The sequence below is a fragment of the Eleutherodactylus coqui genome, chromosome 12, assembly GCF_035609145.1.
Source record: "Eleutherodactylus coqui strain aEleCoq1 chromosome 12, aEleCoq1.hap1, whole genome shotgun sequence".
NCBI lineage: Eukaryota > Metazoa > Chordata > Amphibia > Anura > Eleutherodactylidae > Eleutherodactylus > Eleutherodactylus coqui.
This window is the reverse complement of record NC_089848.1, coordinates 107749205-107772007: the sequence shown is the minus strand read 5'-3', so window position 1 is coordinate 107772007 and position 22803 is coordinate 107749205. Positions and strand designations below refer to the sequence as shown.

General features: G+C 48.1%; 1 protein-coding gene across 1 annotated transcript in view; it reads left to right on the top strand.

The window, feature by feature from the left end:
- NRP1 (neuropilin 1) overlaps nucleotides 1-22803 on the top strand; it is a 186358-nt gene that overhangs the window by 150859 nt on the left and 12696 nt on the right. Inside the window, exons 12-14 of the mRNA XM_066585201.1 lie at nucleotides 3262-3366; nucleotides 9987-10043; nucleotides 20308-20445. Coding sequence (XP_066441298.1) covers nucleotides 3262-3366; nucleotides 9987-10043; nucleotides 20308-20445 — 300 coding nt within the window. The remainder of the gene's footprint in view (nucleotides 1-3261; nucleotides 3367-9986; nucleotides 10044-20307; nucleotides 20446-22803) is intronic.

Below are 22803 nucleotides of genomic sequence, written 5' to 3'. Positions count from 1 at the left end.
GCGTCGGAAAAATCATGACCGAGGTAGGACCCGCAATCCTCGATGTGGGTAGCACGTGAGCGGACCCAGGATCAGACTCGGTCCCAGCCTCCACCAAGTTCACCCAATATGCCGTCAGAGAGATGTAGTGTCCCTGCCCGCCAGCACTTGTCCACATGTTGGTGTTTAATTGGACCTTCCCAGTAACCGCGTTGGTGAGGGCATGGTTGATATTCCGTGACACGTGCTGGTATAGGGCATGGATGGCGCAGCGGGAAAAATAGTGGTGACTGGGGACCGAGTAGCAAGGAATGGCTGCCGCCATGAGGTTGCAGAAAGCCTCAGTTTCTACCAGCCTATATGGCAGCATCTCCAGGCTCAGCAGTTTGGAGATATGCATGTTTAGCGATTTGTGCAGGTGGGTGGGTGACTGCATATTTGAGCTTATGCTTTAACCCTTTGCAATCCAGTTTTGGATTCAGGGTTCCCTAGGGGGCTTTCTCTTTCTGTCACTATACAATGCCGGCATCTGCTGGCTAGAGCCAGTACTGCAGTATGTTACATGCCGGAGAGGCCCCCGACAACAGGGCAGCCAGTAATATACAGTAAGAATACCCTGCCGGATGTCTTCCAACATTGAAGCTGTACAGCCCCTTAATCAGAATGTCTTTAGACGTCAGACAGTGGATTGGAAAGGGTTAATCTTTGTGTTATGGACAGCTGAACGCTGCGCTGGGACACATTGGTGGAGGCAGTGGAGGACCCTGCAGGTGAAGGGGTGGATGCATGGCGGGAGACACTAATGCCTGCGTCCTCGGATGGGGATTGTATCTCAGTGCCAGCATGTGACACAGGGGAAGAAGCAGTGGTGTGACCCGCAGGCAGTGAATGTCCTTCGTTCCACCTCGTCGGGTGCTTAGCCTTCATATGTCTGCGCATGCTGGTGGTGGTGAGGCTGGTGGTGGTGGCTCCCCTGCTGATCTTATTGCGGCACAGGTTGCACACCACTGTTCGTCGGTCATCCGCGTTTTCATTAAAAAACCTCCAGACCTTCGAACACCTAGCCCTCTGCACGGGAGCTTGCCGTGAGGAGGTGCTGTGGGGAACAGTTGGGGGATTACTTGCTCTGGCCATGCTTCTACCCCTGGCCACCCCACTGCCTCTTCCAACCTGTCATGCTGCTGCACTTGCCTCCCCCTCTGAAGCCCTGTCCTCAGTAGGATTACCAACCCAGGTGGGGTCAGTCACCTCATCATCCACCAGCTCATCCTCTGAATCCTCAGTCTGCTCCTCCCTCAGACTTACTGCCCTAACAACAACCTCACTGACAGACAACTGTGTCTCATCATCATCAACATATACCTCTTGAGACGCTTCTTGGAAGTCCCCACCCTCATCACTCTGAGACTGTGAAAGGTCCAAATTTTGGACATCGGTCACAGCAAACTCCTCAGGCGGCTCATGAACCGTTGTTTGTGACTCAGGGAAGGGACCTGAGAAGAGTTCCTGGGAGTATGCCTGTTCTGAATCTCTCCTTTTCCTGGAGTGACCAGGCTGGGAGGAAGGAGGATCAGCGTGAGGATTCACAGGTCCAGTCCCTTGGCTAGTGTGAGTGGACTGCATGGAAGACTGGGTGTTGGATAAATTACTGGACGCGTTATCCGCTCTCCACGTCATCACCTGATCGCACTGTTGTGGTTTTAATAATGGTCTACCATGTGGACCTGCAAAATGTGAGATGAAGTTATAAGTTGTATAAGTTTTAACGTTAAACATATTTTTAAATAATTTTTGTTGATTTTTTTTTTTTTTGACGCCACAATCTATGTTTTATGAAACTCCTAAAATCCTACAGTTCTCACACCGACCACTAAGCTGCCCGTTCTGTAGAGAAAACTTTTCAATAGACATTATCATCACAGACAGGATTACACTGAGAGGAGACACCTATATGTAAATAACACAGGAGCCACCTTTCACAATAGTCACAGCTCACCTCCTCCCCTCCCTACACAGGTAGGATTACACTGAGAGGGAACGCCCATATATAGATAACACAGAGCCACCATTCACTATAGTCACAGCTCACCTCCTCCCCTCCCTGTACAGGCAGGATTACACTGAGAGGTGATGCTGATATATAGATAACACAGAAGCCACCATTCACAAAAGTCACAGCTCACCTCCTCCCCTCCCTGTACAGGCAGGATTACACTGAGAGGTGAAGCCCATATATAGATAACACAGGAGCCACCATTCACAATAGTCACAGCTCACCTCCTCTCCCTGAACAGACAGGATTACACTGAGAGGAGATACCTATATATAGATAACACAGGACCACCATTCACAATAGTCACAGCTCACCTCCTCCCCTCCCTGTACAGGCAGGATTACACTGAGAGGTGACACCTATATATAGATAACACAGGATCCACCATTACCAATAGTCACAGCTCACCTCTTCCCCTCCCTGTACAGGCAGGATTACACAGAGAGGTGAAGCCCATATATAGATAACACAGGACCACCATTCACAATAGTCACAGCTCACCTCCTCCCCTCCCCGTACAGACAGGATAACACTGAGAGGAGACACCTACATATAGATAACACAGGAGCCACCATTCACAATAGTCACAGCTCACCTCCCCCCCTCCCCGCACAGTTGACACTAAGCCTAATAATAGTCTGACACTTCCTGTTCTGTAGAGGAAACCTCTCAGAGGTCATCTCATTATTATCACAGACAGGATAACACTGAGAGGGGGATACCTATATATAGATAACACAGTGTCCACCATTCACAATAGTCACAGCTCACCTCCTTCCCTTCCCTGCACAGATCTAGAACATGCCCACAGGACTGTGCTATACAAGTCTATAGGTGATGTCACAGCTTACCTCCTCCCTGCACAGGTCACAGAGCATACCCACAGCACTCTCCTACAGAAGTCCATGGGTTGGTTTCTGTCCATTGTATGATTGGTCTATAAAACTGCTGTAAAGAATATCTCTAAATGCTGTTAATCGCAGCTCAGGCAAGATGGCCGCCCGATTGTCATGTACAGACAGTAGAATAACAGAATCTACAATGAGAGAATGAAAACAGATGAGAAAAATTAAAAATATCCCGCTATGTGGTTTTAAATAGATATGCAGGCGGTAATACGGTCCCTTTAATTGGAGAGACGATGTAAGTCCACAGTGTGTAACGTCTGCATAAACATGATGGTGAGAGAAGTAACCTGGAACCTAAAGCTCACAATGCTGTTTTTTTAGCACCGACCGTTATTCCCACCACGCCCAAGATTAGCGCTGAAGATGACTGCGATGACGAGCAGATCCCCTGCCACAGCGGGACCAGCGAGGACTACAAGCTGACAGGTGAATTAACTATTTATTGTTGCCATTGATGAAACATGAAGCCCTCTAGAGCGGAATGGGAACAATGTAGGAGGTGTTTTGGGGGTCCGTTCAGCCCTTACAAGTCCCAAAAACTTGGGCTCATAAGAGAGGAGTCATCCGCCCCCCCCATTCATACCTGCAGTGGACTCCTGGAGGGCACACAATGTCCACCATAGGCTTCAGTGGTGATTGTGTCACGTGATCGATGAAGACTGTGATTGGCTGAGCAGTCACCTGCACAATGAATGGCATGTGACCACTGCAGCATCTTCCAGGATCGGCGCTCCAGTATTAGACAAGGGGGCCACTTAAGGAGGCAAATATGACTTATTTTTTTATTTTGCACCCTTTCCTCTCCTAAACACAGGAAGGATGGCGCCTGAAGTGCTGAAACAAGTCCGGTCCTGTATGACGCATTACATTCTACATTGCATAGGCGTTCTTTCCTAGAGGCATTGTGGCGCAGTTCAGGCGCTGGAGTATAAATCAGCACAACACTAATCGCTAACACGGCGTTGTGTTTGAGCCGTAAACTGGACCCAACAATAAAAAAACGTGTTTTCTTTCGCCGTATCAACCTCCAAAGCCAAAGAAATAAATCACATGTAATTAGTTGCGACAGGTTTAAAAGCTAGAAATTCATTAATCTCTGCAGACCCTTTTGGCTCCACATCATAAAACTTTATAAGTTATTAACACGTCACCTGCTCCGCGGTTTATAGGAGTTTTACAAGTCCTGATGGTTAAATATTTGGGTGGGGGAGGGGTGGGGGGATGTGGACCGAGTTTCATTGTCTAACCCCGAATATTTCATTAAACTAAGCCTGCTATTCTTAGTATGGTGAGGGCACAACAATAGTCCGGGGTAGAGTTTCACTCCTTGGTCATTTACATTTTACTTATTGAGAATTCTCATTCTTAACCCTTTCAGGAACAGAGATTGCTAATTTTTATCATTTCAGTTTTTCGTTCCCGCTTTCCAAGAGCCATAACTTTATAATTTCTCCATTGACATATCCGTATGAGGGCTTGTTGTTTGTGGGACCAGTTGTATTTTTTAATGAACTTTATATGAACAGAAGAACTTTTTAAAAGTTTTAAGTGGAGAGAAATGAAAAAAAACTAAATACTTGCACCATTGTTGGTGGGTTTAGTTGTTACAGAGTTCACAGTGCAGTAAAAATAACATATAAACTTTGCTCTATGGGTCGGTACAGTTACGGCGAGATCACATTGATGTCGTTTTTTAATGTTTTCCTATTTTTTAAAATTAAAGAAGCTTTTTTCTAAGACAAAAATTGCTTTTTTAGAGAATTCTCAGACCCGGGACTTTTTTCTATTTTTTTGGGCTGTCTGAGGGCGCATTCAGATGACTGTATATCGGCCGGGCATTCACGCCGGCCAATATATGGCGTCTCTCTCTGCAGGGGGAGGAGGCTGGAAGAGGCGGGAGCAGTGCTCTGAGCTCCCGCTCCATCTCTGCCTCCTCTCCGCCCCTCTGCACTATTTGCAATCAGAGGAGGCTGGGATAAGTTCTGGGAATTAGCTCCGCCCTGGCCCGCCTCTCATTGAAAATAGTGCAGGGGGGTGGAGGGGAGGCAGAGAGGGGGCGGGAGCTCAGAGCACTGCTCCCGGCTGTTCCAGCCTTCTCCCCCTGCAGAGAGGGACACCGTATATCAGCTGGGCGTGAAAACTCAGCCGATATACGGTCGTCTGAATGCGCCCGGAGGATTTTTTTTTTTTTACGCAGAAAGCTGCAGCTTTATTAGCACAATTTTGGGGTGTGTACTTTTTTTGATCACTTTTTATTCTAATTTTTGGGAACCAGCATACCCAAAAAAATTGCAATACTGGTGTTCCGTCATTTTTTTTTTCATGGCCTTCTCTGTGTGGGAGAAGTATTGTGATATTTTAATAGCGCCTTTTCCATACACGGCAAAACCAAATATGTGAGGGCTTTTTAATTGCGTCGTTTTTTATGGTAAAAGGAGAGTTTTGGAACATTTAGTATTTTTTTAACTTTTGCTTGTACTATATACTGCAGTACTTTATTATTGCACTAAATGTTTTTTTTTTATGTTGCCTCGGGCAGGACTTGGCATCTATGCATGGCAGCCCTGGGAGACTTCAGTAGGCACCCCCTCCCAATTGCATTCCGCTGACTGTTTAGACAAGCGGTCAGCGCTGCTTGTTAACAGTTAACGGCTCCAATCAGAGCTGGCTGTGATCACGGCAGTTAACGGCTGATAGCTGCCGGGTATGCAGCGGACCCTGCTGCCAAGCCCCTCCATACACACTTCACGAGCGCAAGGCGTTTATATGCATTCAGCAGTTCTGAAGGGGTTAAACAGTACAAACTTATTAGACTTGAAACCCAACTATGTGAAGCGTAATCTAAACCGCCGAAGAGCGGCAATCTTAACCACATGTTCCTTGTTAAGAATCGGCACGATATTAGGAGGGGATGTTTTTGCCGTTTTGTGCGCCATCATTTCCAGATCGTTATAACCGCTTTTCTTTCCCGGCTCAAACGTTCATTATCTCCCCAGAAAGGTGGACATGGGGGCCGGATATTTGAGTTTCCCCCAACTGTTGTAAAACCAATAATCCCATAATTGTCTGGATTGCCTTTGAGATCCGCGACACCTGTTAATATTTTCAACAAGTCGCACAATCTGCCATTCATATGTAACGCGATCGCCGGGCGCGGAGCGTTGGGCCAATTCATGTAGGCTATAAAACGGATCCAAACCACCTGAGCGACACGAGTCCCGCTAATTGTTACCAGCCCGGCCAGTGCGAATCGTGTTCTAATTGATGCCAGCTTCGCTTCACATCAAAGTGCATCGCAGTAAATGGACACCCATAGAGTTCATTTGGGAGGAAAAATAATATTTTTTCAGCTAGGAAGTTTTTGAACTTTTTTGGACTTTTTAATATTGTCATTATTGAGGGCTGAGAGGGAAAGAAATGAATGACTTCTTGGCGGTTCGCTAAATTACTAGTAAATAGGTAGTTTGGCTTTGATAGAGTCGCACTTGGCTATGAACTCTACGAACTGATGTAAAGTTTAGATGCCTAACAGCAGATCGCAGGGACCACGATCGGCGTTACATGACAGCCGCCTGTGGAACGCTCTGCAGCTACGAAGATCTGAACATTCCTACCAAGAGTTACAAATCAGGTGGGGGTGGTTCCATTTGGGATCTACCCAAAGGTCTCCCCAATAATCTGATCACAGGGAATGCTGATGCTGCGATCTGGGAGATCCTGGCAGCAAGAGTTTACTTTCTTCTGTAGCGCCACCGCAGGCACCATGAGGGATTGCACAATTCCCATTAAAATCAATGGGCTCTCTGTGCAAAGCATGAAGCGCCGGCTCCTCCAGGGGGAAGAGATGTTTTTTGTAATTGTTCAGGGCTTAAATAAGATCCCTCTATTAACGCTGAATTCTTTAATAAAGTATTAGAAAACGGGTTTTCCAAACTAAACTATCCTTTTATGCATCTGGTAGCGTTGGACTCTAGTGACCCTCAGCGATTCATCGCGGTGTAGATTCGACTCGGTGATTAAATGGTCCTGCAGGAATACCGGCCCCTGCGGACAGGAAGCTTCTTGTAGTTGCTGCAGATTAGATGGCGGTGCTGACATGTTCTGACCGGCTGACAGGAAGGGGTCAGCGATTCATGCTGCTTGCACCAAATTCTGACCTCCCATCAGCAACAGAAATCTATCTGACCAGGAGATGTTTCTCCGCTGCTCACTGATACAAGAATCTCTATGCAGGGGAGCGCCAATTATGAGAGGGCTGGTGGCTGTAATTAAGGGCCAAGGCTCCAATAAAAAGAGCCATTCAGCGTAACATAGTGACATAGTATGTTAGCCTGAATAAAGGCAATGTCCATCTAGTTCAGCCTGTCTCTACTCCCCTTGTTGATCCAGAGGAAGGCAAAAAAAACCCCAATGAATTAGAAGCCATTTTACCCCATTTTGGGGGGAAACGTTCCTTCCCGACTCCATGAAGGCAGTCAGAATAATCCCCGGATCAACCTCTGATAGTTCCTACCTGTCTGTAGACCCGGATCACCAACCCCGCTGGTCACCTAATGTCTATATCCTGTAATATCCTTCCCCTCTAGAAAGACATCTAGTCCCTCTTAAACTCCTCTATGGATTCTGCCATCACCTCATCCCCAGGCAGAGAGTTCCACAGTCTCGCTGCTCTTACAGTAAAGAACCCCCTTCTGTGGAGAAGAAACCTGCTTTCTTCTAGAAGCAGCGGATGCCCTCTCGTTACCGTCGCAGGCCTGGGTATAAACAGATCCTGGGAGAGATCCTTGTATTGTCCCCTCATGTATTTATACATAGTTATTTGGTTGCCCCTTAGACGTCTTTTTTCCAGTGTAAATAATCCCAGTTTTGGTGCCTCTCTGGGTATTCCAGTCCTCCCATTATGTTTATTAGTTTAGTTGCCCTTCTTTGAACCCCCTCAAGCAATGCAATGTCTTTCCTGAGCTCCGGTGTCCAGAACTTCACACAGTATTCCATGTGGGGCCTGACAAGTGCCTTATATAATGGAAGGATAATGTTCTCGTCCCTTGCCCCTATACCTCTTTTAATGCACCACAAGACTCTATTTGCTTTTGCAGCAGCTGACTGGCATTGGTTACTCCAGTTAAGTCTACAGTCCACTAGTACCCCCAGGTCTTTTTCCATATCACTTTTCCCTAGCAATACCCCATTTAGTATATTGGTGACATCCGTTTCTCCTGCCCATGTGCAGAACCTTACATTTATCAATGCTACTTGGTCCATCAGATGACTAGCCCTATGCAGCTGATAACGGTTGCATGTACCTCCCTAGTTACCTCCTTAGTTCTTTGGTCAGAGAGAATGCACAGTTGTAACCGTCCACGTGTAAAATGAATAGAGTCATGGACGCTGTAAGCAAGCGGGGTGCACTTGCCTGCGGATCGCCAACTCTCAGACCGGAATTGGCACCGACCACGTAGAATTACTCTCTGGAGACGCGGGTTTCCTTTAAACCTGGCTCCTGCCAGTCTTTATTCACAGTACGACCAACGTAAACAGAGTCCATATAGCGTTTCTTCAACAAAACATAAAAGTCCACATACACACCCCACCTGGGTGTCAAGGCTAGGGTGGTCACCCCTGCCAGACTCTGGCCTTTCTTAGGCCACTAGCCTGCAGCAGCTTAGCTCTGCTGCACAGGTCCGCTCTGGCTCTCTCAGCCAACATCTCCCTGGGTTTAGCAGGAATGTACCCTTATATTCAACTTCCTGACCACATCTATGGGCGTTTTCCCTTTTCTCAGGCACCAGAATGCCTGTCTGTTGCCCCCTACAGGCCATTCTCTGTAGTGCACCTCTACAACGCTTTTACTTGGATATCACCCTATTCAATGTGATGTCACTGAGGGTGGGAGAAACATCCCTGCAGTGGCGAGAAGAGGGGGATTTGGAAGCCTCGTTCTCAGGTTCGGTGGGGTTCTCAATGGTCAGACCCCCACCAATCATAAAGTTATCTGTTACCCTTGGGATGGGGTATAAGTTTAGATTTTGGGATAGCCCCTTTAAAATGGTTGTCCATGCTTAGAAAAACATGGATACCTTCTTCCAAACACAGCACCCCCTTGTCCGTGGGTTGTATCTGGTATTGCAGCTCGGCTCCCATTCACTCCAACAGAGCTGAGCTGCAACATCTCACGCAACCCTATGGACAAGAGTGGCGCTGTGTTTGGAAGGAAGCAGCCATGTTTTTCTAACCCTGGACAACCTCTTTAACTCTAACGATGTCTATCTTTTCTTTCTATTCGCCCTGCTTTTTCCTACCGCCTCTTCTTAGATTTGGCTCCCGCTGCTGTGAATGGGTCAAGTGGGCGGTCCGTCATTCACTGTCAATGGGTGATGTCAGACTTGATTATCATAAAAGAGTGTGAACCACCTACATGACACATTCACAGCCCATGAAGCCAAATCTAAGGAGAGCCAGTATGAGGGAGGGTGGGAGAGAAAGACCTTGTTGGAGTCATTGAGGCCAAGACTACAAAGCCCCCTGACATGAGGACATGGGGGGCCACTTTAGGTGGTAGCTCCATGTTCATTGTTGGCGGCTCTGAGCAAACTGAAATCTCAGCTGCCACACGGCAGCCAGAGAGCCGCCGGCGGACGCCCGTTGCACTCTGTAATTGGTGGTAGATGGTTGGCCTCCTGCGGGGCACAGCTGGTTCTCACCAATTACCCAATAAGCCATCTCTCTGTGCCAATGACGACTGCCAACACAACATTTGCTGTTTTCCAATTATCCATGCACTCAACATATTAAAAGTAAAGGAGAGCTAATGGACGCCAATCAAACGGCTCCCTGCGCTCCTCGCCCCTCCCCCGACATCAGAGGATGCTTAATGATGATGAATGTGATACAGGGGCATCAGAATGATCCGCGCAGCGTTGGCGCTCTATTACGGTGACTGATGGCCTTATCACCATCATTACAGACGTTACATTTAGCCGCCGTGTTTTATCGGAATCCGCGATTCTCTAACAAACATTGTTGATGTCTTCTGTTATTTGTTGCAGCGGGAACAACGATTCAGAGTACGGAGCCGCCGACCGTCGAGGACATCACCAAATCAGGTAAGACCGATACGGTACTTGTAGTGGCGCCATACTGTAGCAGGAGCATGGCCGCTGAGCGTGGCGATGACCCTTGCGCCATGTCTCGGTTGTCCTTTCTACAACATCATGGTCAAGTTGGAGTTGAAGGGGTTGTCCAGGTCTGAACTACCAATGACTAATGAACAGGATTGGCCATCCATTGATTGGTGTGGGTCCATTGCTGAAGATCCCGGCGATCAGCTGATTTCCGGCCTGCTGCCAACGGAGCTGGAAGCGGACAGCTGTATACCCAATGCATCCGCCTGGGTTGGTATTACCATGAATTAAATGGGAGCTGTGCCTGCGATTCCAGCCTGGGCCGCTGCGACGTGCATGGAGATGCCTGCGTCCGGCTCTATGCACACAGGGGGCCAAATAGCAGCTGGTTGCTGGGGGTCTTGAAGAGCAGACCCCTACCATTCAATGACTGATGACCCATCCTGTGGATAGGCCATCAGTAGTTCAGCTCTGACAACGCCTTTAAATACAAGGCTACTTTGGCGCACCCAGTGCAGTTTTTACGGACTTGATGACGACTCAGGAGGAGATTACTGGGGGAGGGACATTATTACCGCCTCGCTATGGGCAGCTTAGAGGGGTTGGCTACTTCGTACTTGTTCTTGCACGGCTGCAGGAGTGGCATCTTACTGATTTGGCGCATCCTGGTAAACGTGTTATACGCTTTTTTCACGCTTTTGCCGCTTCTCGATTGCCTCACTTCAGACCCATACTTTGCAGCCATTCATAAATCTCCTCTTGGCCACGCCCCCTTTTCATGTGTCGCGTGCTGATCGGCGTAGATCTCGCCTGCATCGCACTTCGCACTCCCTGGCACTTGCTCCTTCTCTTCCCCTTCACGGCCACATTATATCACGTGACCTCTATCCAGCATATCAGATGCCTCCAAGAGTCCCCGCCCCCACCCCAGGTGACGCCCTATTCCGCCATCAGACCGGTTACCGCCGTCACGCATGTTACCCGCTCAGCGCAGAGTCGTTCTCCTGCACAAGACAACAAAACAAGATGAACCAGAACTGTTTCTGCCCCCAACCGGTCATTTCCTGCGCCATTCTTATCACCTTGGCTCCTCCCCCGGTTCTAACTACTCGGGTGACGCTTCCATCAGCTTTACAAGCCATAAGAATAAAATGTCGCACTCAGCCTAACAAGATAAATGGCGCCACGGCAGCGCCCATCACAATGACATCTTCTGGCCTCCGGCCGCCCGCGTCCTGTCCGTCCCCTCCGCTCGCAGCTTCTCCATGGTGAGCTCAGGAATGCGCCATGTTTGTGTGAATACTAAGCAGCCCCCGATTTCCTGGCAGCGGGTTTAACGAGGTCTTTTACAAAACTTCTCCTTTACCCCCCTTTTATTTGCAAACTTAATTAAACCAGATGATGGCGAGAAATAATGACTTGTTTTCCAGCAACATCAGCGCTAAATATCCGAGCCCCCCGCATGTCACCGTCAGGGTTAGACAGGGGGGCATTTGGGGGTCTTTCTTATTTTTTGCCTAAGGTGTTAATAATGGATTCAATATGGCGGCACGGAGAGCTCGCTACTAGCGATGAGCCCCTCATGTACAGCGCAAAACCACCGGGCAGCTTACCGCTGGACACTTGGAGCGCGCAACAACGCTGGGAAGTCCCCACAGGCCTGTTACTATCGCGCCATTCTCTGTGTAATCTCCACACCGTTACACGAGAAAACCCGCCGCGGTTGGCGGTGAGACCCCGGCCTCGTTGGAAGTCGCTCCGATCGCTGGATCTTCCATCTAATGTGGATTCACACTGAAAGTGATCCGCAGAAAACTTCAAGTGATTTTATGCCGCACTCCGGGGTCACGGGGGGAATTACCATACAGGGGGCGCCAATTGTGAGAGGGGCGTGGCTCTAATAAATGGGCGGTCAGTGTGCCGTGCGTGAACATACATAATGCACGAGGAATACATGGTGATAATACACATCGTGATCGGTCCCTCGCGGTGCCGTGCGTCTCTCTATATTCCCATCATCCCATTTTCAGTGCGAACCGTACAGATAACTACAAACGGACGACCTCTAAAGAGTAATTCCAGATGTGCTGTCGCCATGGAAACCAGAGCAGTCCGCAAGCACTTATTCTTATTATTGCAGTGCGGCGCCATTCCCGCTCCCAGGGCCGTTAGCATGAGCTACATAGGACGGCATCTACAGGGACGCCTGAGGCGATTGCTGCAGCAAAAACTATTTCGCCAAAGTATGTTCTTTCCCACGGAAGCCGTTCTTGGCAGGTAATGACCTTACAGGGGCAGGGAAAGTAAGTGAACCCCTTGGCACCCCTATTACTAAGAAAAGGAGGTCGAATCGTATCCAAGTCCAAACAGGGGGATTTATTAGGACAAGCAGCGGTCTCTCTGACACCCCGCCGCCGCGGTATATGAAGACGCATCTCGGCTGCTCTGCGCCCCAACACAGAGGTCTGCGCAGTCCGGCCGCCGCGCTGCTTTACGGGAAGTGGCGTATCACGGCAGACCTCGTAAACACTGACTACATTCCTGCGCAGCGCCGGTTCGTGCCGGATTGTGAAACTTTCTACAATGGATCCCCCCAGTTTCCTTGGTCTAGTCAGGACCCCCGTAATTGTGTAGAATCCAGGCGGCTAGTATTAATGTATTCGGAACGCACAAACACGGCCGTCCTCGGGGGAATCGCACTTCACACGCGTCACCTTCTGGGCACCAGAGGTGTAAAACATTGTCCCCGGGGTCTTCTCTGCAGAGTATCGCATTGTCCCCAGGGTCTTCTCTGCAGAGTATCACATTGTTCCTGGAGTCTTCTCCGCAGAGTATCACATTGTTCCCGGGGTCTTCTCCGCAGAGTATCACATTGTTCCCGGAGTCTTCTCTGCAGAGTATCACATTGTTCCCAGAGTCTTCTCCGCAGAGTATCACATTGTTCCCGGGGTCTTCTCCGCAGAGTATCACATTATTCCCAGACTCTTCTCTGCAGAGTATCACATTGTTCCTGGAGTCTTCTCTGCAGAGTATCACATTGTTCCTGGAGTCTTCTCTGCAGAGTATCACATTGTTCCCGGAGTCTTCTCTGCAGAGTATCACATTGTCCCCAGGGTCTTCTCTGCAGAGTATCACATTGTTCCCGGAGTCTTCTCTGCAGAGTATCACTTTGTTCCCGGAGTCTTCTCTGCAGAGTATCACTTTGTTCCCGGAGTCTTCTCTGCAGAGTATCACATTGTTCCCGGAGTCTCCTCTGCAGAGTATCACATTGTCCCCGGGGTCTTCTCTGCAGAGTATCACATTGTCCCCAAGGTCTTCTCCGCAGAGTATCACATTGTTCCTGGAGTCTTCTCCGCAGAGTATCACATTGTTCCCAGGGTCTTCTCTGCAGAGTATCGCATTGTCCCCAGGGTCTTCTCTGCAGAGTATCACATTGTTCCTGGAGTCTTCTCCGCAGAGTATCACATTGTTCCCGGGGTCTTCTCCGCAGAGTATCACATTGTTCCCGGAGTCTTCTCTGCAGAGTATCACATTGTTCCCAGAGTCTTCTCCGCAGAGTATCACATTGTTCCCGGGGTCTTCTCCGCAGAGTATCACATTATTCCCAGACTCTTCTCTGCAGAGTATCACATTGTTCCTGGAGTCTTCTCTGCAGAGTATCACATTGTTCCTGGAGTCTTCTCTGCAGAGTATCACATTGTTCCCGGAGTCTTCTCTGCAGAGTATCACATTGTCCCCAGGGTCTTCTCTGCAGAGTATCACATTGTTCCCGGAGTCTTCTCTGCAGAGTATCACTTTGTTCCCGGAGTCTTCTCTGCAGAGTATCACTTTGTTCCCGGAGTCTTCTCTGCAGAGTATCACATTGTTCCCGGAGTCTCCTCTGCAGAGTATCACATTGTCCCCGGGGTCTTCTCTGCAGAGTATCACATTGTCCCCAAGGTCTTCTCCGCAGAGTATCACATTGTTCCTGGAGTCTTCTCCGCAGAGTATCACATTGTTCCCAGGGTCTTCTCTGCAGAGTATCACATTGTTCCTGGAGTCTTCTCTGCAGAGTATCACATTATTCCCAGACTCTTCTCTGCAGAGTATTACATTGTTCCCGGAGTCTTCTCTGCAGAGTATCACATTGTTCCTGGAGTCTTCTCTGCTGAGTATCACATTGTCCCCGGGGTCTTCTTTGCAGAGTATTACATTGTCCCTGGGGTCTTCTCTGCAGAGTATCACATCGTTCTCAGAGTCTTCTCTGCAGAGTATCACATTGTTCCCGTAGTCTTCTCTGCAGGGTATTACATTGTTCCTGGAGTCTTCTCCGCAGAGTATCACATTGTTCCCGGAGTCTTCTCTGCAGAGTATCACATTGTTCCCGGAGTCTTCTCCGCAGAGTATAACATTGTTCCCGGGGTCTTCTCCGCAGAGTATAACATTGTTCCCGGGGTCTTCTCCGCAGAGTATCACATTGTTCCCGGAGTCTTCTCCGCAGAGTATCACATTGTTCCCGGGGTCTTCTCCGCAGAGTATCACATTGTTCCCGGAGTCTTCTCTGCAGAGTATCACATTGTTCCCAGAGTCTTCTCCGCAGAGTATCACATTGTTCCCGGGGTCTTCTCCGCAGAGTATCACATTATTCCCAGACTCTTCTCTGCAGAGTATCACATTGTTCCTGGAGTCTTCTCTGCAGAGTATCACATTGTTCCTGGAGTCTTCTCTGCAGAGTATCACATTGTTCCCGGAGTCTTCTCTGCAGAGTATCACATTGTCCCCAGGGTCTTCTCTGCAGAGTATCACATTGTTCCCGGAGTCTTCTCTGCAGAGTATCACTTTGTTCCCGGAGTCTTCTCTGCAGAGTATCACTTTGTTCCCGGAGTCTTCTCTGCAGAGTATCACATTGTTCCCGGAGTCTCCTCTGCAGAGTATCACATTGTCCCCGGGGTCTTCTCTGCAGAGTATCACATTGTCCCCAAGGTCTTCTCCGCAGAGTATCACATTGTTCCTGGAGTCTTCTCCGCAGAGTATCACATTGTTCCCAGGGTCTTCTCTGCAGAGTATCGCATTGTCCCCAGGGTCTTCTCTGCAGAGTATCACATTGTTCCTGGAGTCTTCTCCGCAGAGTATCACATTGTTCCCGGGGTCTTCTCCGCAGAGTATCACATTGTTCCCGGAGTCTTCTCTGCAGAGTATCACATTGTTCCCAGAGTCTTCTCCGCAGAGTATCACATTGTTCCCGGGGTCTTCTCCGCAGAGTATCACATTATTCCCAGACTCTTCTCTGCAGAGTATCACATTGTTCCTGGAGTCTTCTCTGCAGAGTATCACATTGTTCCTGGAGTCTTCTCTGCAGAGTATCACATTGTTCCCGGAGTCTTCTCTGCAGAGTATCACATTGTCCCCAGGGTCTTCTCTGCAGAGTATCACATTGTTCCCGGAGTCTTCTCTGCAGAGTATCACTTTGTTCCCGGAGTCTTCTCTGCAGAGTATCACTTTGTTCCCGGAGTCTTCTCTGCAGAGTATCACATTGTTCCCGGAGTCTCCTCTGCAGAGTATCACATTGTCCCCGGGGTCTTCTCTGCAGAGTATCACATTGTCCCCAAGGTCTTCTCCGCAGAGTATCACATTGTTCCTGGAGTCTTCTCCGCAGAGTATCACATTGTTCCCAGGGTCTTCTCTGCAGAGTATCACATTGTTCCTGGAGTCTTCTCTGCAGAGTATCACATTATTCCCAGACTCTTCTCTGCAGAGTATTACATTGTTCCCGGAGTCTTCTCTGCAGAGTATCACATTGTTCCTGGAGTCTTCTCTGCTGAGTATCACATTGTCCCCGGGGTCTTCTTTGCAGAGTATTACATTGTCCCTGGGGTCTTCTCTGCAGAGTATCACATCGTTCTCAGAGTCTTCTCTGCAGAGTATCACATTGTTCCCGTAGTCTTCTCTGCAGGGTATTACATTGTTCCTGGAGTCTTCTCCGCAGAGTATCACATTGTTCCCGGAGTCTTCTCTGCAGAGTATCACATTGTTCCCGGAGTCTTCTCCGCAGAGTATAACATTGTTCCCGGGGTCTTCTCCGCAGAGTATAACATTGTTCCCGGGGTCTTCTCCGCAGAGTATCACATTGTTCCCGGAGTCTTCTCCGCAGAGTATCACATTGTTCCCGGGGTCTTCTCCGCAGAGTATCACATTGTTCCCGGAGTCTTCTCCGCAGAGTATCACATTGTTCCCAGAGTATTCTCCGCAGAGTATCACATTGTTCCCGGGGTCTTCTCCACAGAGTATCACATTGTTCCCGGGGTCTTCTCTGCAGAGTATCACATTGTTCCCGGGGTCTTCTCCACAGAGTATCACATTGTTCCCGGGGTCTTCTCTGCAGAGTATCACATTGTTCCCAGAGTCTTCTCTGCAGAGTATCACATTGTTCCTGGAGTCTTCTCTGCAGAGTATCACATTGTTCCCGGGGTCTTCTCCACAGAGTATCACATTGTTCCCGGGGTCTTCTCCACAGAGTATCACATTGTTCCCGGGGTCTTCTCCACAGAGTATCACATTGTTCCCAGAGTCTTCTCTGCAGAGTATCACATTGTTCCCAGAGTATTCTCCGCAGAGTATCACATTGTTCCCGGGGTCTTCTCCACAGAGTATCACATTGTTCCCGGGGTCTTCTCTGCAGAGTATCACATTGTTCCCGGGGTCTTCTCCACAGAGTATCACATTGTTCCCGGGGTCTTCTCTGCAGAGTATCACATTGTTCCCAGAGTCTTCTCTGCAGAGTATCACATTGTTCCTGGAGTCTTCTCTGCAGAGTATCACATTGTTCCTGGAGTCTTCTCTGCAGAGTATCACATTGTTTGGCAACAGATGGGGAAACGGCCAATTGTAAATGCTATTTTTTGAGGATATGGCATTTAAAATCCAAAAAATGAAGGCAATTAGATCATGGGCGAATTATGTCGCAGCCGGGAAAGGATGTCGGATGTCTTAAGACCTTATTTGACTTTGTTGTGAACAACGGCGACATTCCTGGAAGAATATTTTTTGTTCTTTGAGGCGGTTTCCTTCCTTGTGCAGCGAGCAGTCGGGGAGTTGAAAGGATGTGGACGTGTTTTTTTTTCCTTTTTGCAGCGGGCAGCAGAAGTCAAAAACATAAACAAGATTGGCGTTATCTGTCGCTCACATCCTTCTATTCATCCTCCCAGACCTTAAGGAAAGCAATTACATTGCGTCCGGCTGCTGGAAGCTCGCAAGAGAGCGCACACAATTTTATAGGCGCTCATAATGTCATTTAATAGCGGCTCCCTCGCAGGACGCCAAAGACGTTTTTGGGTGTTGCGCCTTTGTAAATAGAGGACATTTGGTGCACAGTGACATCTAGTGGCCTTTACTATGTAACTGCAAGCTGCAAACTGCAAACCAATAGTTGACAACTAGATAAACGCCCTTTTTGTGTAAAAAATCCCCCTTCCCCGCCCCAGAAAATTACTTTCAGTCATCTATTTATTTTGTTTTACTTTGTTTTGTTCTTATTGTTTCTTACCAACAATCATACAATTCTTTACATATCGGTTATCAGTGTTTCTTTGTACACAATGGCGCAGATTACACCGCAACCATATTTGTATTGTGTGTGAGACATCGGAGAATATTTCTCTGGACCGCTGTTTCATACAGGGCATAACTATAGAGGGTGCAGGCCCAGGAGCCTGGGGGGCCCAAAGGCCCCCCTACCAGCACCCCAGGATTATAAACAGCACATGGCAGGTAGGGGGGCCCTGTTACCAATTCTGCAGGGGGCCTAAGGGCTCCTAGTTTCGCCTCTGGTTTCATACATTGGTCCATGTAACATCGACTCCAGTGTTCCTGTGCCAGATATATTAACCCCTTCCCCTACATGTATACAGCAGACTCGGCAGCCAAACCCGCTAGGTACACAGCGGGTGTCGGCCAACTTCGACATCGAACACCCGCCGGCAACAGCCACGATCAACATTCATGCCGATTGTACCTGTTAGCCCTTTAAATGCCACTGTCAGTTCTGACAGCAGCATTTAAATACCACGGGTGGCATTCAGGGTCCAGAACAGCCCCCCATACACAAGTGTGATTGGGAGATGCCGCCCAGTTGTCATGGCAGCCTGGGGCCTTCTGAAGGCCTGCAGGCCGGCCCTTAAGGGCTGTTTGATAGACGGCCTGTCATAGTGCGGTATAATGCAATATTTTGGTATTGCACTTTATTGTAGGAGGGATCAAGGAAGAAAACCGTTTGCCAGCAGCACAACCCGGATAGCCGCTCCCAGCGAGGCAGATAAATGCCCGGTCCCAGACAGGAGCCCACATCAAGGATCCACTAATGCAGCAAAGGAAATAGTGCGACGGCAGAAATGGTGCAAAAAAGGGAAAGAGATACTTTACTCCTCCATACGGATAGGCGACGTTTCTTGGTAGTCATCAAGCATGATAAAGACCACCAAGTCGAAACGCCGCACATCCGTATGGAGGAATAAAGTATCTCTTTTCCTTTTTTGCACCATTTCTGCCCTCGCACTTTTTCTTTTGCTGCCATCATAAGTTCAAGATCCGGTGGGGACTAAAAAAATGTAAAAATAAGTAAAGATAGTAGAATATATAAAAAGTAGTCAAAGTTTAAAAAAACTACTTTTTCCAATTGTCTCATCAAAACATTAAAAAGTTTTTTAAAAATGTAGCATTGCTGCGTTCGCAAAAGTCCAGATTATTAAAATATCCCATTACTTATCTTTAACGATGAACGCCGTCAGAATTGCACTTTTTGGTCTCCTTTTAGACTAGAAAAAAATGGAATAAAAAGTGATCCAAAAGTTGTATTTACCCGAAATTGGCATTAATAAAAAAATACGGAACGCCGTACAGAAAACGATCACATCACCTGATCAAAAAAAAATAAAGCTGTGGGGGTCCAAAGATGGCGATGAAAAGCACATTTGGTAAACTACTACCGTGTTTCCCCGAAAATAAGACAGTGTCTTATATTAATTTTTGTTCAAAAAGGTTTAACGTGTTTACACATATAGCTGCCTGGACACTATTTAAATTGACTTTTTAAACTAACTGCTAGCAGGGCTTAATTTTGAAGTAGGGCTTATATTTCAAGCATCCTCAAAAACCCTGAAAAATCATTTTGCAACCTCAAAAATTCTGGAAAAGTATGCTGTGTCTTATTTTCAGGGTATGTCTTATTTTCAGGGAAACAAGGTAAAAAGAATTCTATAAATTGGGTATAATTGTACCAATTCATGGAATAAACGCCCCCGCAAGCTGCACCGCTGTATTGTTTTCCATTTCCCTCCACTTAGAAATGTTTTAAGTTTCCCTGTACATTATATGGTATCTCTGAAAAATGTAACTCGTCCCGCAACAAACAATCCCTCGTGTAGCAGGAGAACAGGAGATATAAAAGAGGAAGAAAATGAAAAAGAGCGGCAGCAGGAAGGGGTTAAAAGGTAGAAGCCTCCTACTACATTTATTGCATCTGGCAGCACCTCCATGCGCCAGATGTAATCCTATTGAGCTGCCAGCAGGGGGAGGCTACTGATATAAGGCATACACTATAGGCCTTACATGACCACGCCCCCTAACAATAGGCCCTGCCCACTCCTTGAGAAAATGCCAAGTCTTGGCATAAAGTTGCAATTTTGGGACATGTAGTAAAACTGCAACTTTTGTATGTCAGAAAACTGTTGTAGAAAGCTTGCTGGCTGAGCCCGGTGTCTGTAGATGGAAGTAAAGGCGCTCTAACTGCGGAAACACTGCAGATGTTAGTGACTATAGCAGGCCACACCCCTAAAGTCAGGCCCTGCCCACTTATATGAAAAAGCGTTGGAGCGCAGCATTTACCCACAGGCTGTATCTGGTATTGCATCTCATGCCCATTATGGAGCTGGTGTATTACCAGACGCAGCTCATGAACAGAGGTGGCACTGTTTCTGTTGGGGTTTACAATGGAATCTGGAACTATATTTAAATAATTATAACTGATGGCCAATTTAAAGGGGCGTTCTGGACCTAAAATATTGATGCTGTATCCTCGGGATAGGTCATCAATATTGGATTGGTCGGGGTCGGCTGATCAGCTGCCTGAGTCGGTGCTGGGAGACGGACCCTGACAAGTCTTAGTCCTGGAGACCCCTTGGTGTATAACGTTATACCGTAGCGCTGCGCACAGATGATGGTTCAGTCTTCCCACTTAGACCGTTTCTCACCGCCGCTGTGTTTCTTCATACAGAGCCGCCACCCAGCGATCTGGACTGTAGATTTGGATGGGGATCAGAGAAGACCATCTGCAAGTGGGAACATGATAGTACGCTGGGACTGAAGTGGACCGTACTCAACAGCAAAACCGGGCCGGTGCAGGATCACACAGGTGAGCGGCGCCATGCACAGACCTTTAAAATGCGTTATTACAATCCATTAAAGGGGTTGTTCAGCCGTAAACTATTGTCCTCAGGATAGCCCACCAGTAGAGATCCATGGGGGTCTGCTGCCCCAGACCCCTCTGAGGAGCTGTTCACGGGTGTTCACTTCATTGGGAACTTTGCCTGTAATCCCAAGCTTGGCCACTGCAGTGGGGATGGCACTGTCTGCATCCTGCAGAAACGTACACTGGGCCAGGGAAGAGCTGATCAGGTGGTGGACCCCACTGACCTACTAATGGTGAGCTATACTGTGGATAGAGTATCAATACTTCACAGCAGGACAATCCCTTTAAGAGACCAACATATTATATATGTCAGAGTAGGATGATTGCATTGTGATAGAAATGCTGCCCTCTAGTGGACGTGAACAAATTATGTTTCTGTTTACTCAGAGGAAACAATCAAACTTTTCTCTGAACGTCCCGTGTGAGCGGAGTGGTTGTGTGCATGCTCAACTGCCGGCCCTTCACTTCTATGGGAAGGTGATAGATTGACGAGTAAGTGGCTCTCCACCAGTCCCATAGAAGTGAATAGAGCGGCGGTCGCGCATGCATACGGCCACCCCTCACACGGGGCATTTAAGACGGTTTTGGTCAGACCTCTAGCAATCGGTTATCCAGGGTACTAATGTCTTTAGAGCCCGGCTTGGCCCTCATTCGGTGCGGTGATAGTTCTCGCCTGGATCGCGCTGCGTTACGTGATTCCGCCATGATGCCCATTTACTCCTGGGTTCGCGTCTCTCCTGACTGTTTGATGGGCAGAGAATGAGCGTTGTGTTTGATGAATTGAGCCGCTAATGAAACCTGATCTGATTCATCTGAGCGCCAAGTCTCCCCCGCTTTGGGCCGCGCACCGCGCACATCTCATGCCATTAAGCCTTTAATAGACTGCTCTCTGCCCCACGCGGTTCGGGTTGCGCACATTCGCTCCACCATTTCATTAGACCTTTAAAATTTCACAGTTTTTACATTTTTCATCCAAATGCGACAAAACTGCAGATAACGGATGTGTACAAGATGGTCGGCCCCCGCGGAACGGCCGACCGAAGGAAGGTTTCACTGAGATGTAGTCATTGGCCAGATTCACGTGCCGTTGTTCACGCAAATGAGGGGAGTTTGTGATTTCACTTTTGTGAAACTGCGATCCTTTGGCGTGTTCCGCGCGCGTCGCAAGTGATTTCCATTGATTTCAATGGGAAACATCACATCACATGCGGCGCGACAGAATGCGACCGCTTTAAACAATGAGCGAAGGATGGAACTTACTGCGATTCCTGCGAGGAAACAAATCGCTTATGTGAATAAATCCGTTTCCATATTTGTGCATCTTGCAACGCGCAAAACTCATGTCAGATCCTCGCCCGTGTGAATGTAGTCTTAAAGGGGAAGTACTGACCTAGTACAACACTCAACAGCAGCCTTAAAGGGGAAGTACTGACCTAGTACAACGCTCAACAACAGCCTTAAAGGGGAAGTACTGACCTAGTACAACGCTCAACACCAGCCTTAAAGGGGAAGTACTGACCTAGTACAACGCTCAACAACAGCCTTAAAGGGGAAGTACTGACCTAGTACAACGCTCAACAACAGCCTTAAAGGGGAAGTACTGACCTAGTACAACAGCTAAACTATACAAAATGTTGTCTTGATTAATCCTGTCATTTAGTTCCTTGCATACAAAGGATTTGTATCCGTCGGCAGGGACTCTGACCGCTGCTCTCCTGTCGTCTGCAAAGGGACATTCAAACATTGGCAGAAGTAAATCACCCTACATAGCCAATTCCATATATTACCATACAAGTAGTAGAAAGTCTGCCGTTAGTACCATAGAGTATGGTACAAGTATAATAAAGTCCCACAGACCATCAGACAAGTCCCGCAGATCTTCATACCAGTCCCGCAGACTATGATACAAGTCCCGCAGACTATCATACCAGTCCCGCAGACCATCATACAAGTCCCACAGACTATGATACAAGTCCCGCAGACTACGATACAAGTCCCGCAGACTACGATACAAGTCCCGCAGACTACGATACAAGTCCCGCAGACTATCATACCAGTCCCGCAGACTATCATACAAGTCCCACAGACTATGATACAAGTCCCGCAGACTATGATACAAGTCCCGCAGACCATCATACAAGTCCCACAGACTATGATACAAGTCCCACAGACTATGATACAAGTCCCACAGACTATGATACAAGTCCCACAGACTATGATACAAGTCCCGCAGACTATGATACAAGTCCCACAGACTACGATACCAGTCCCGCAGACTATCATACCAGTCCCGCAGACTAC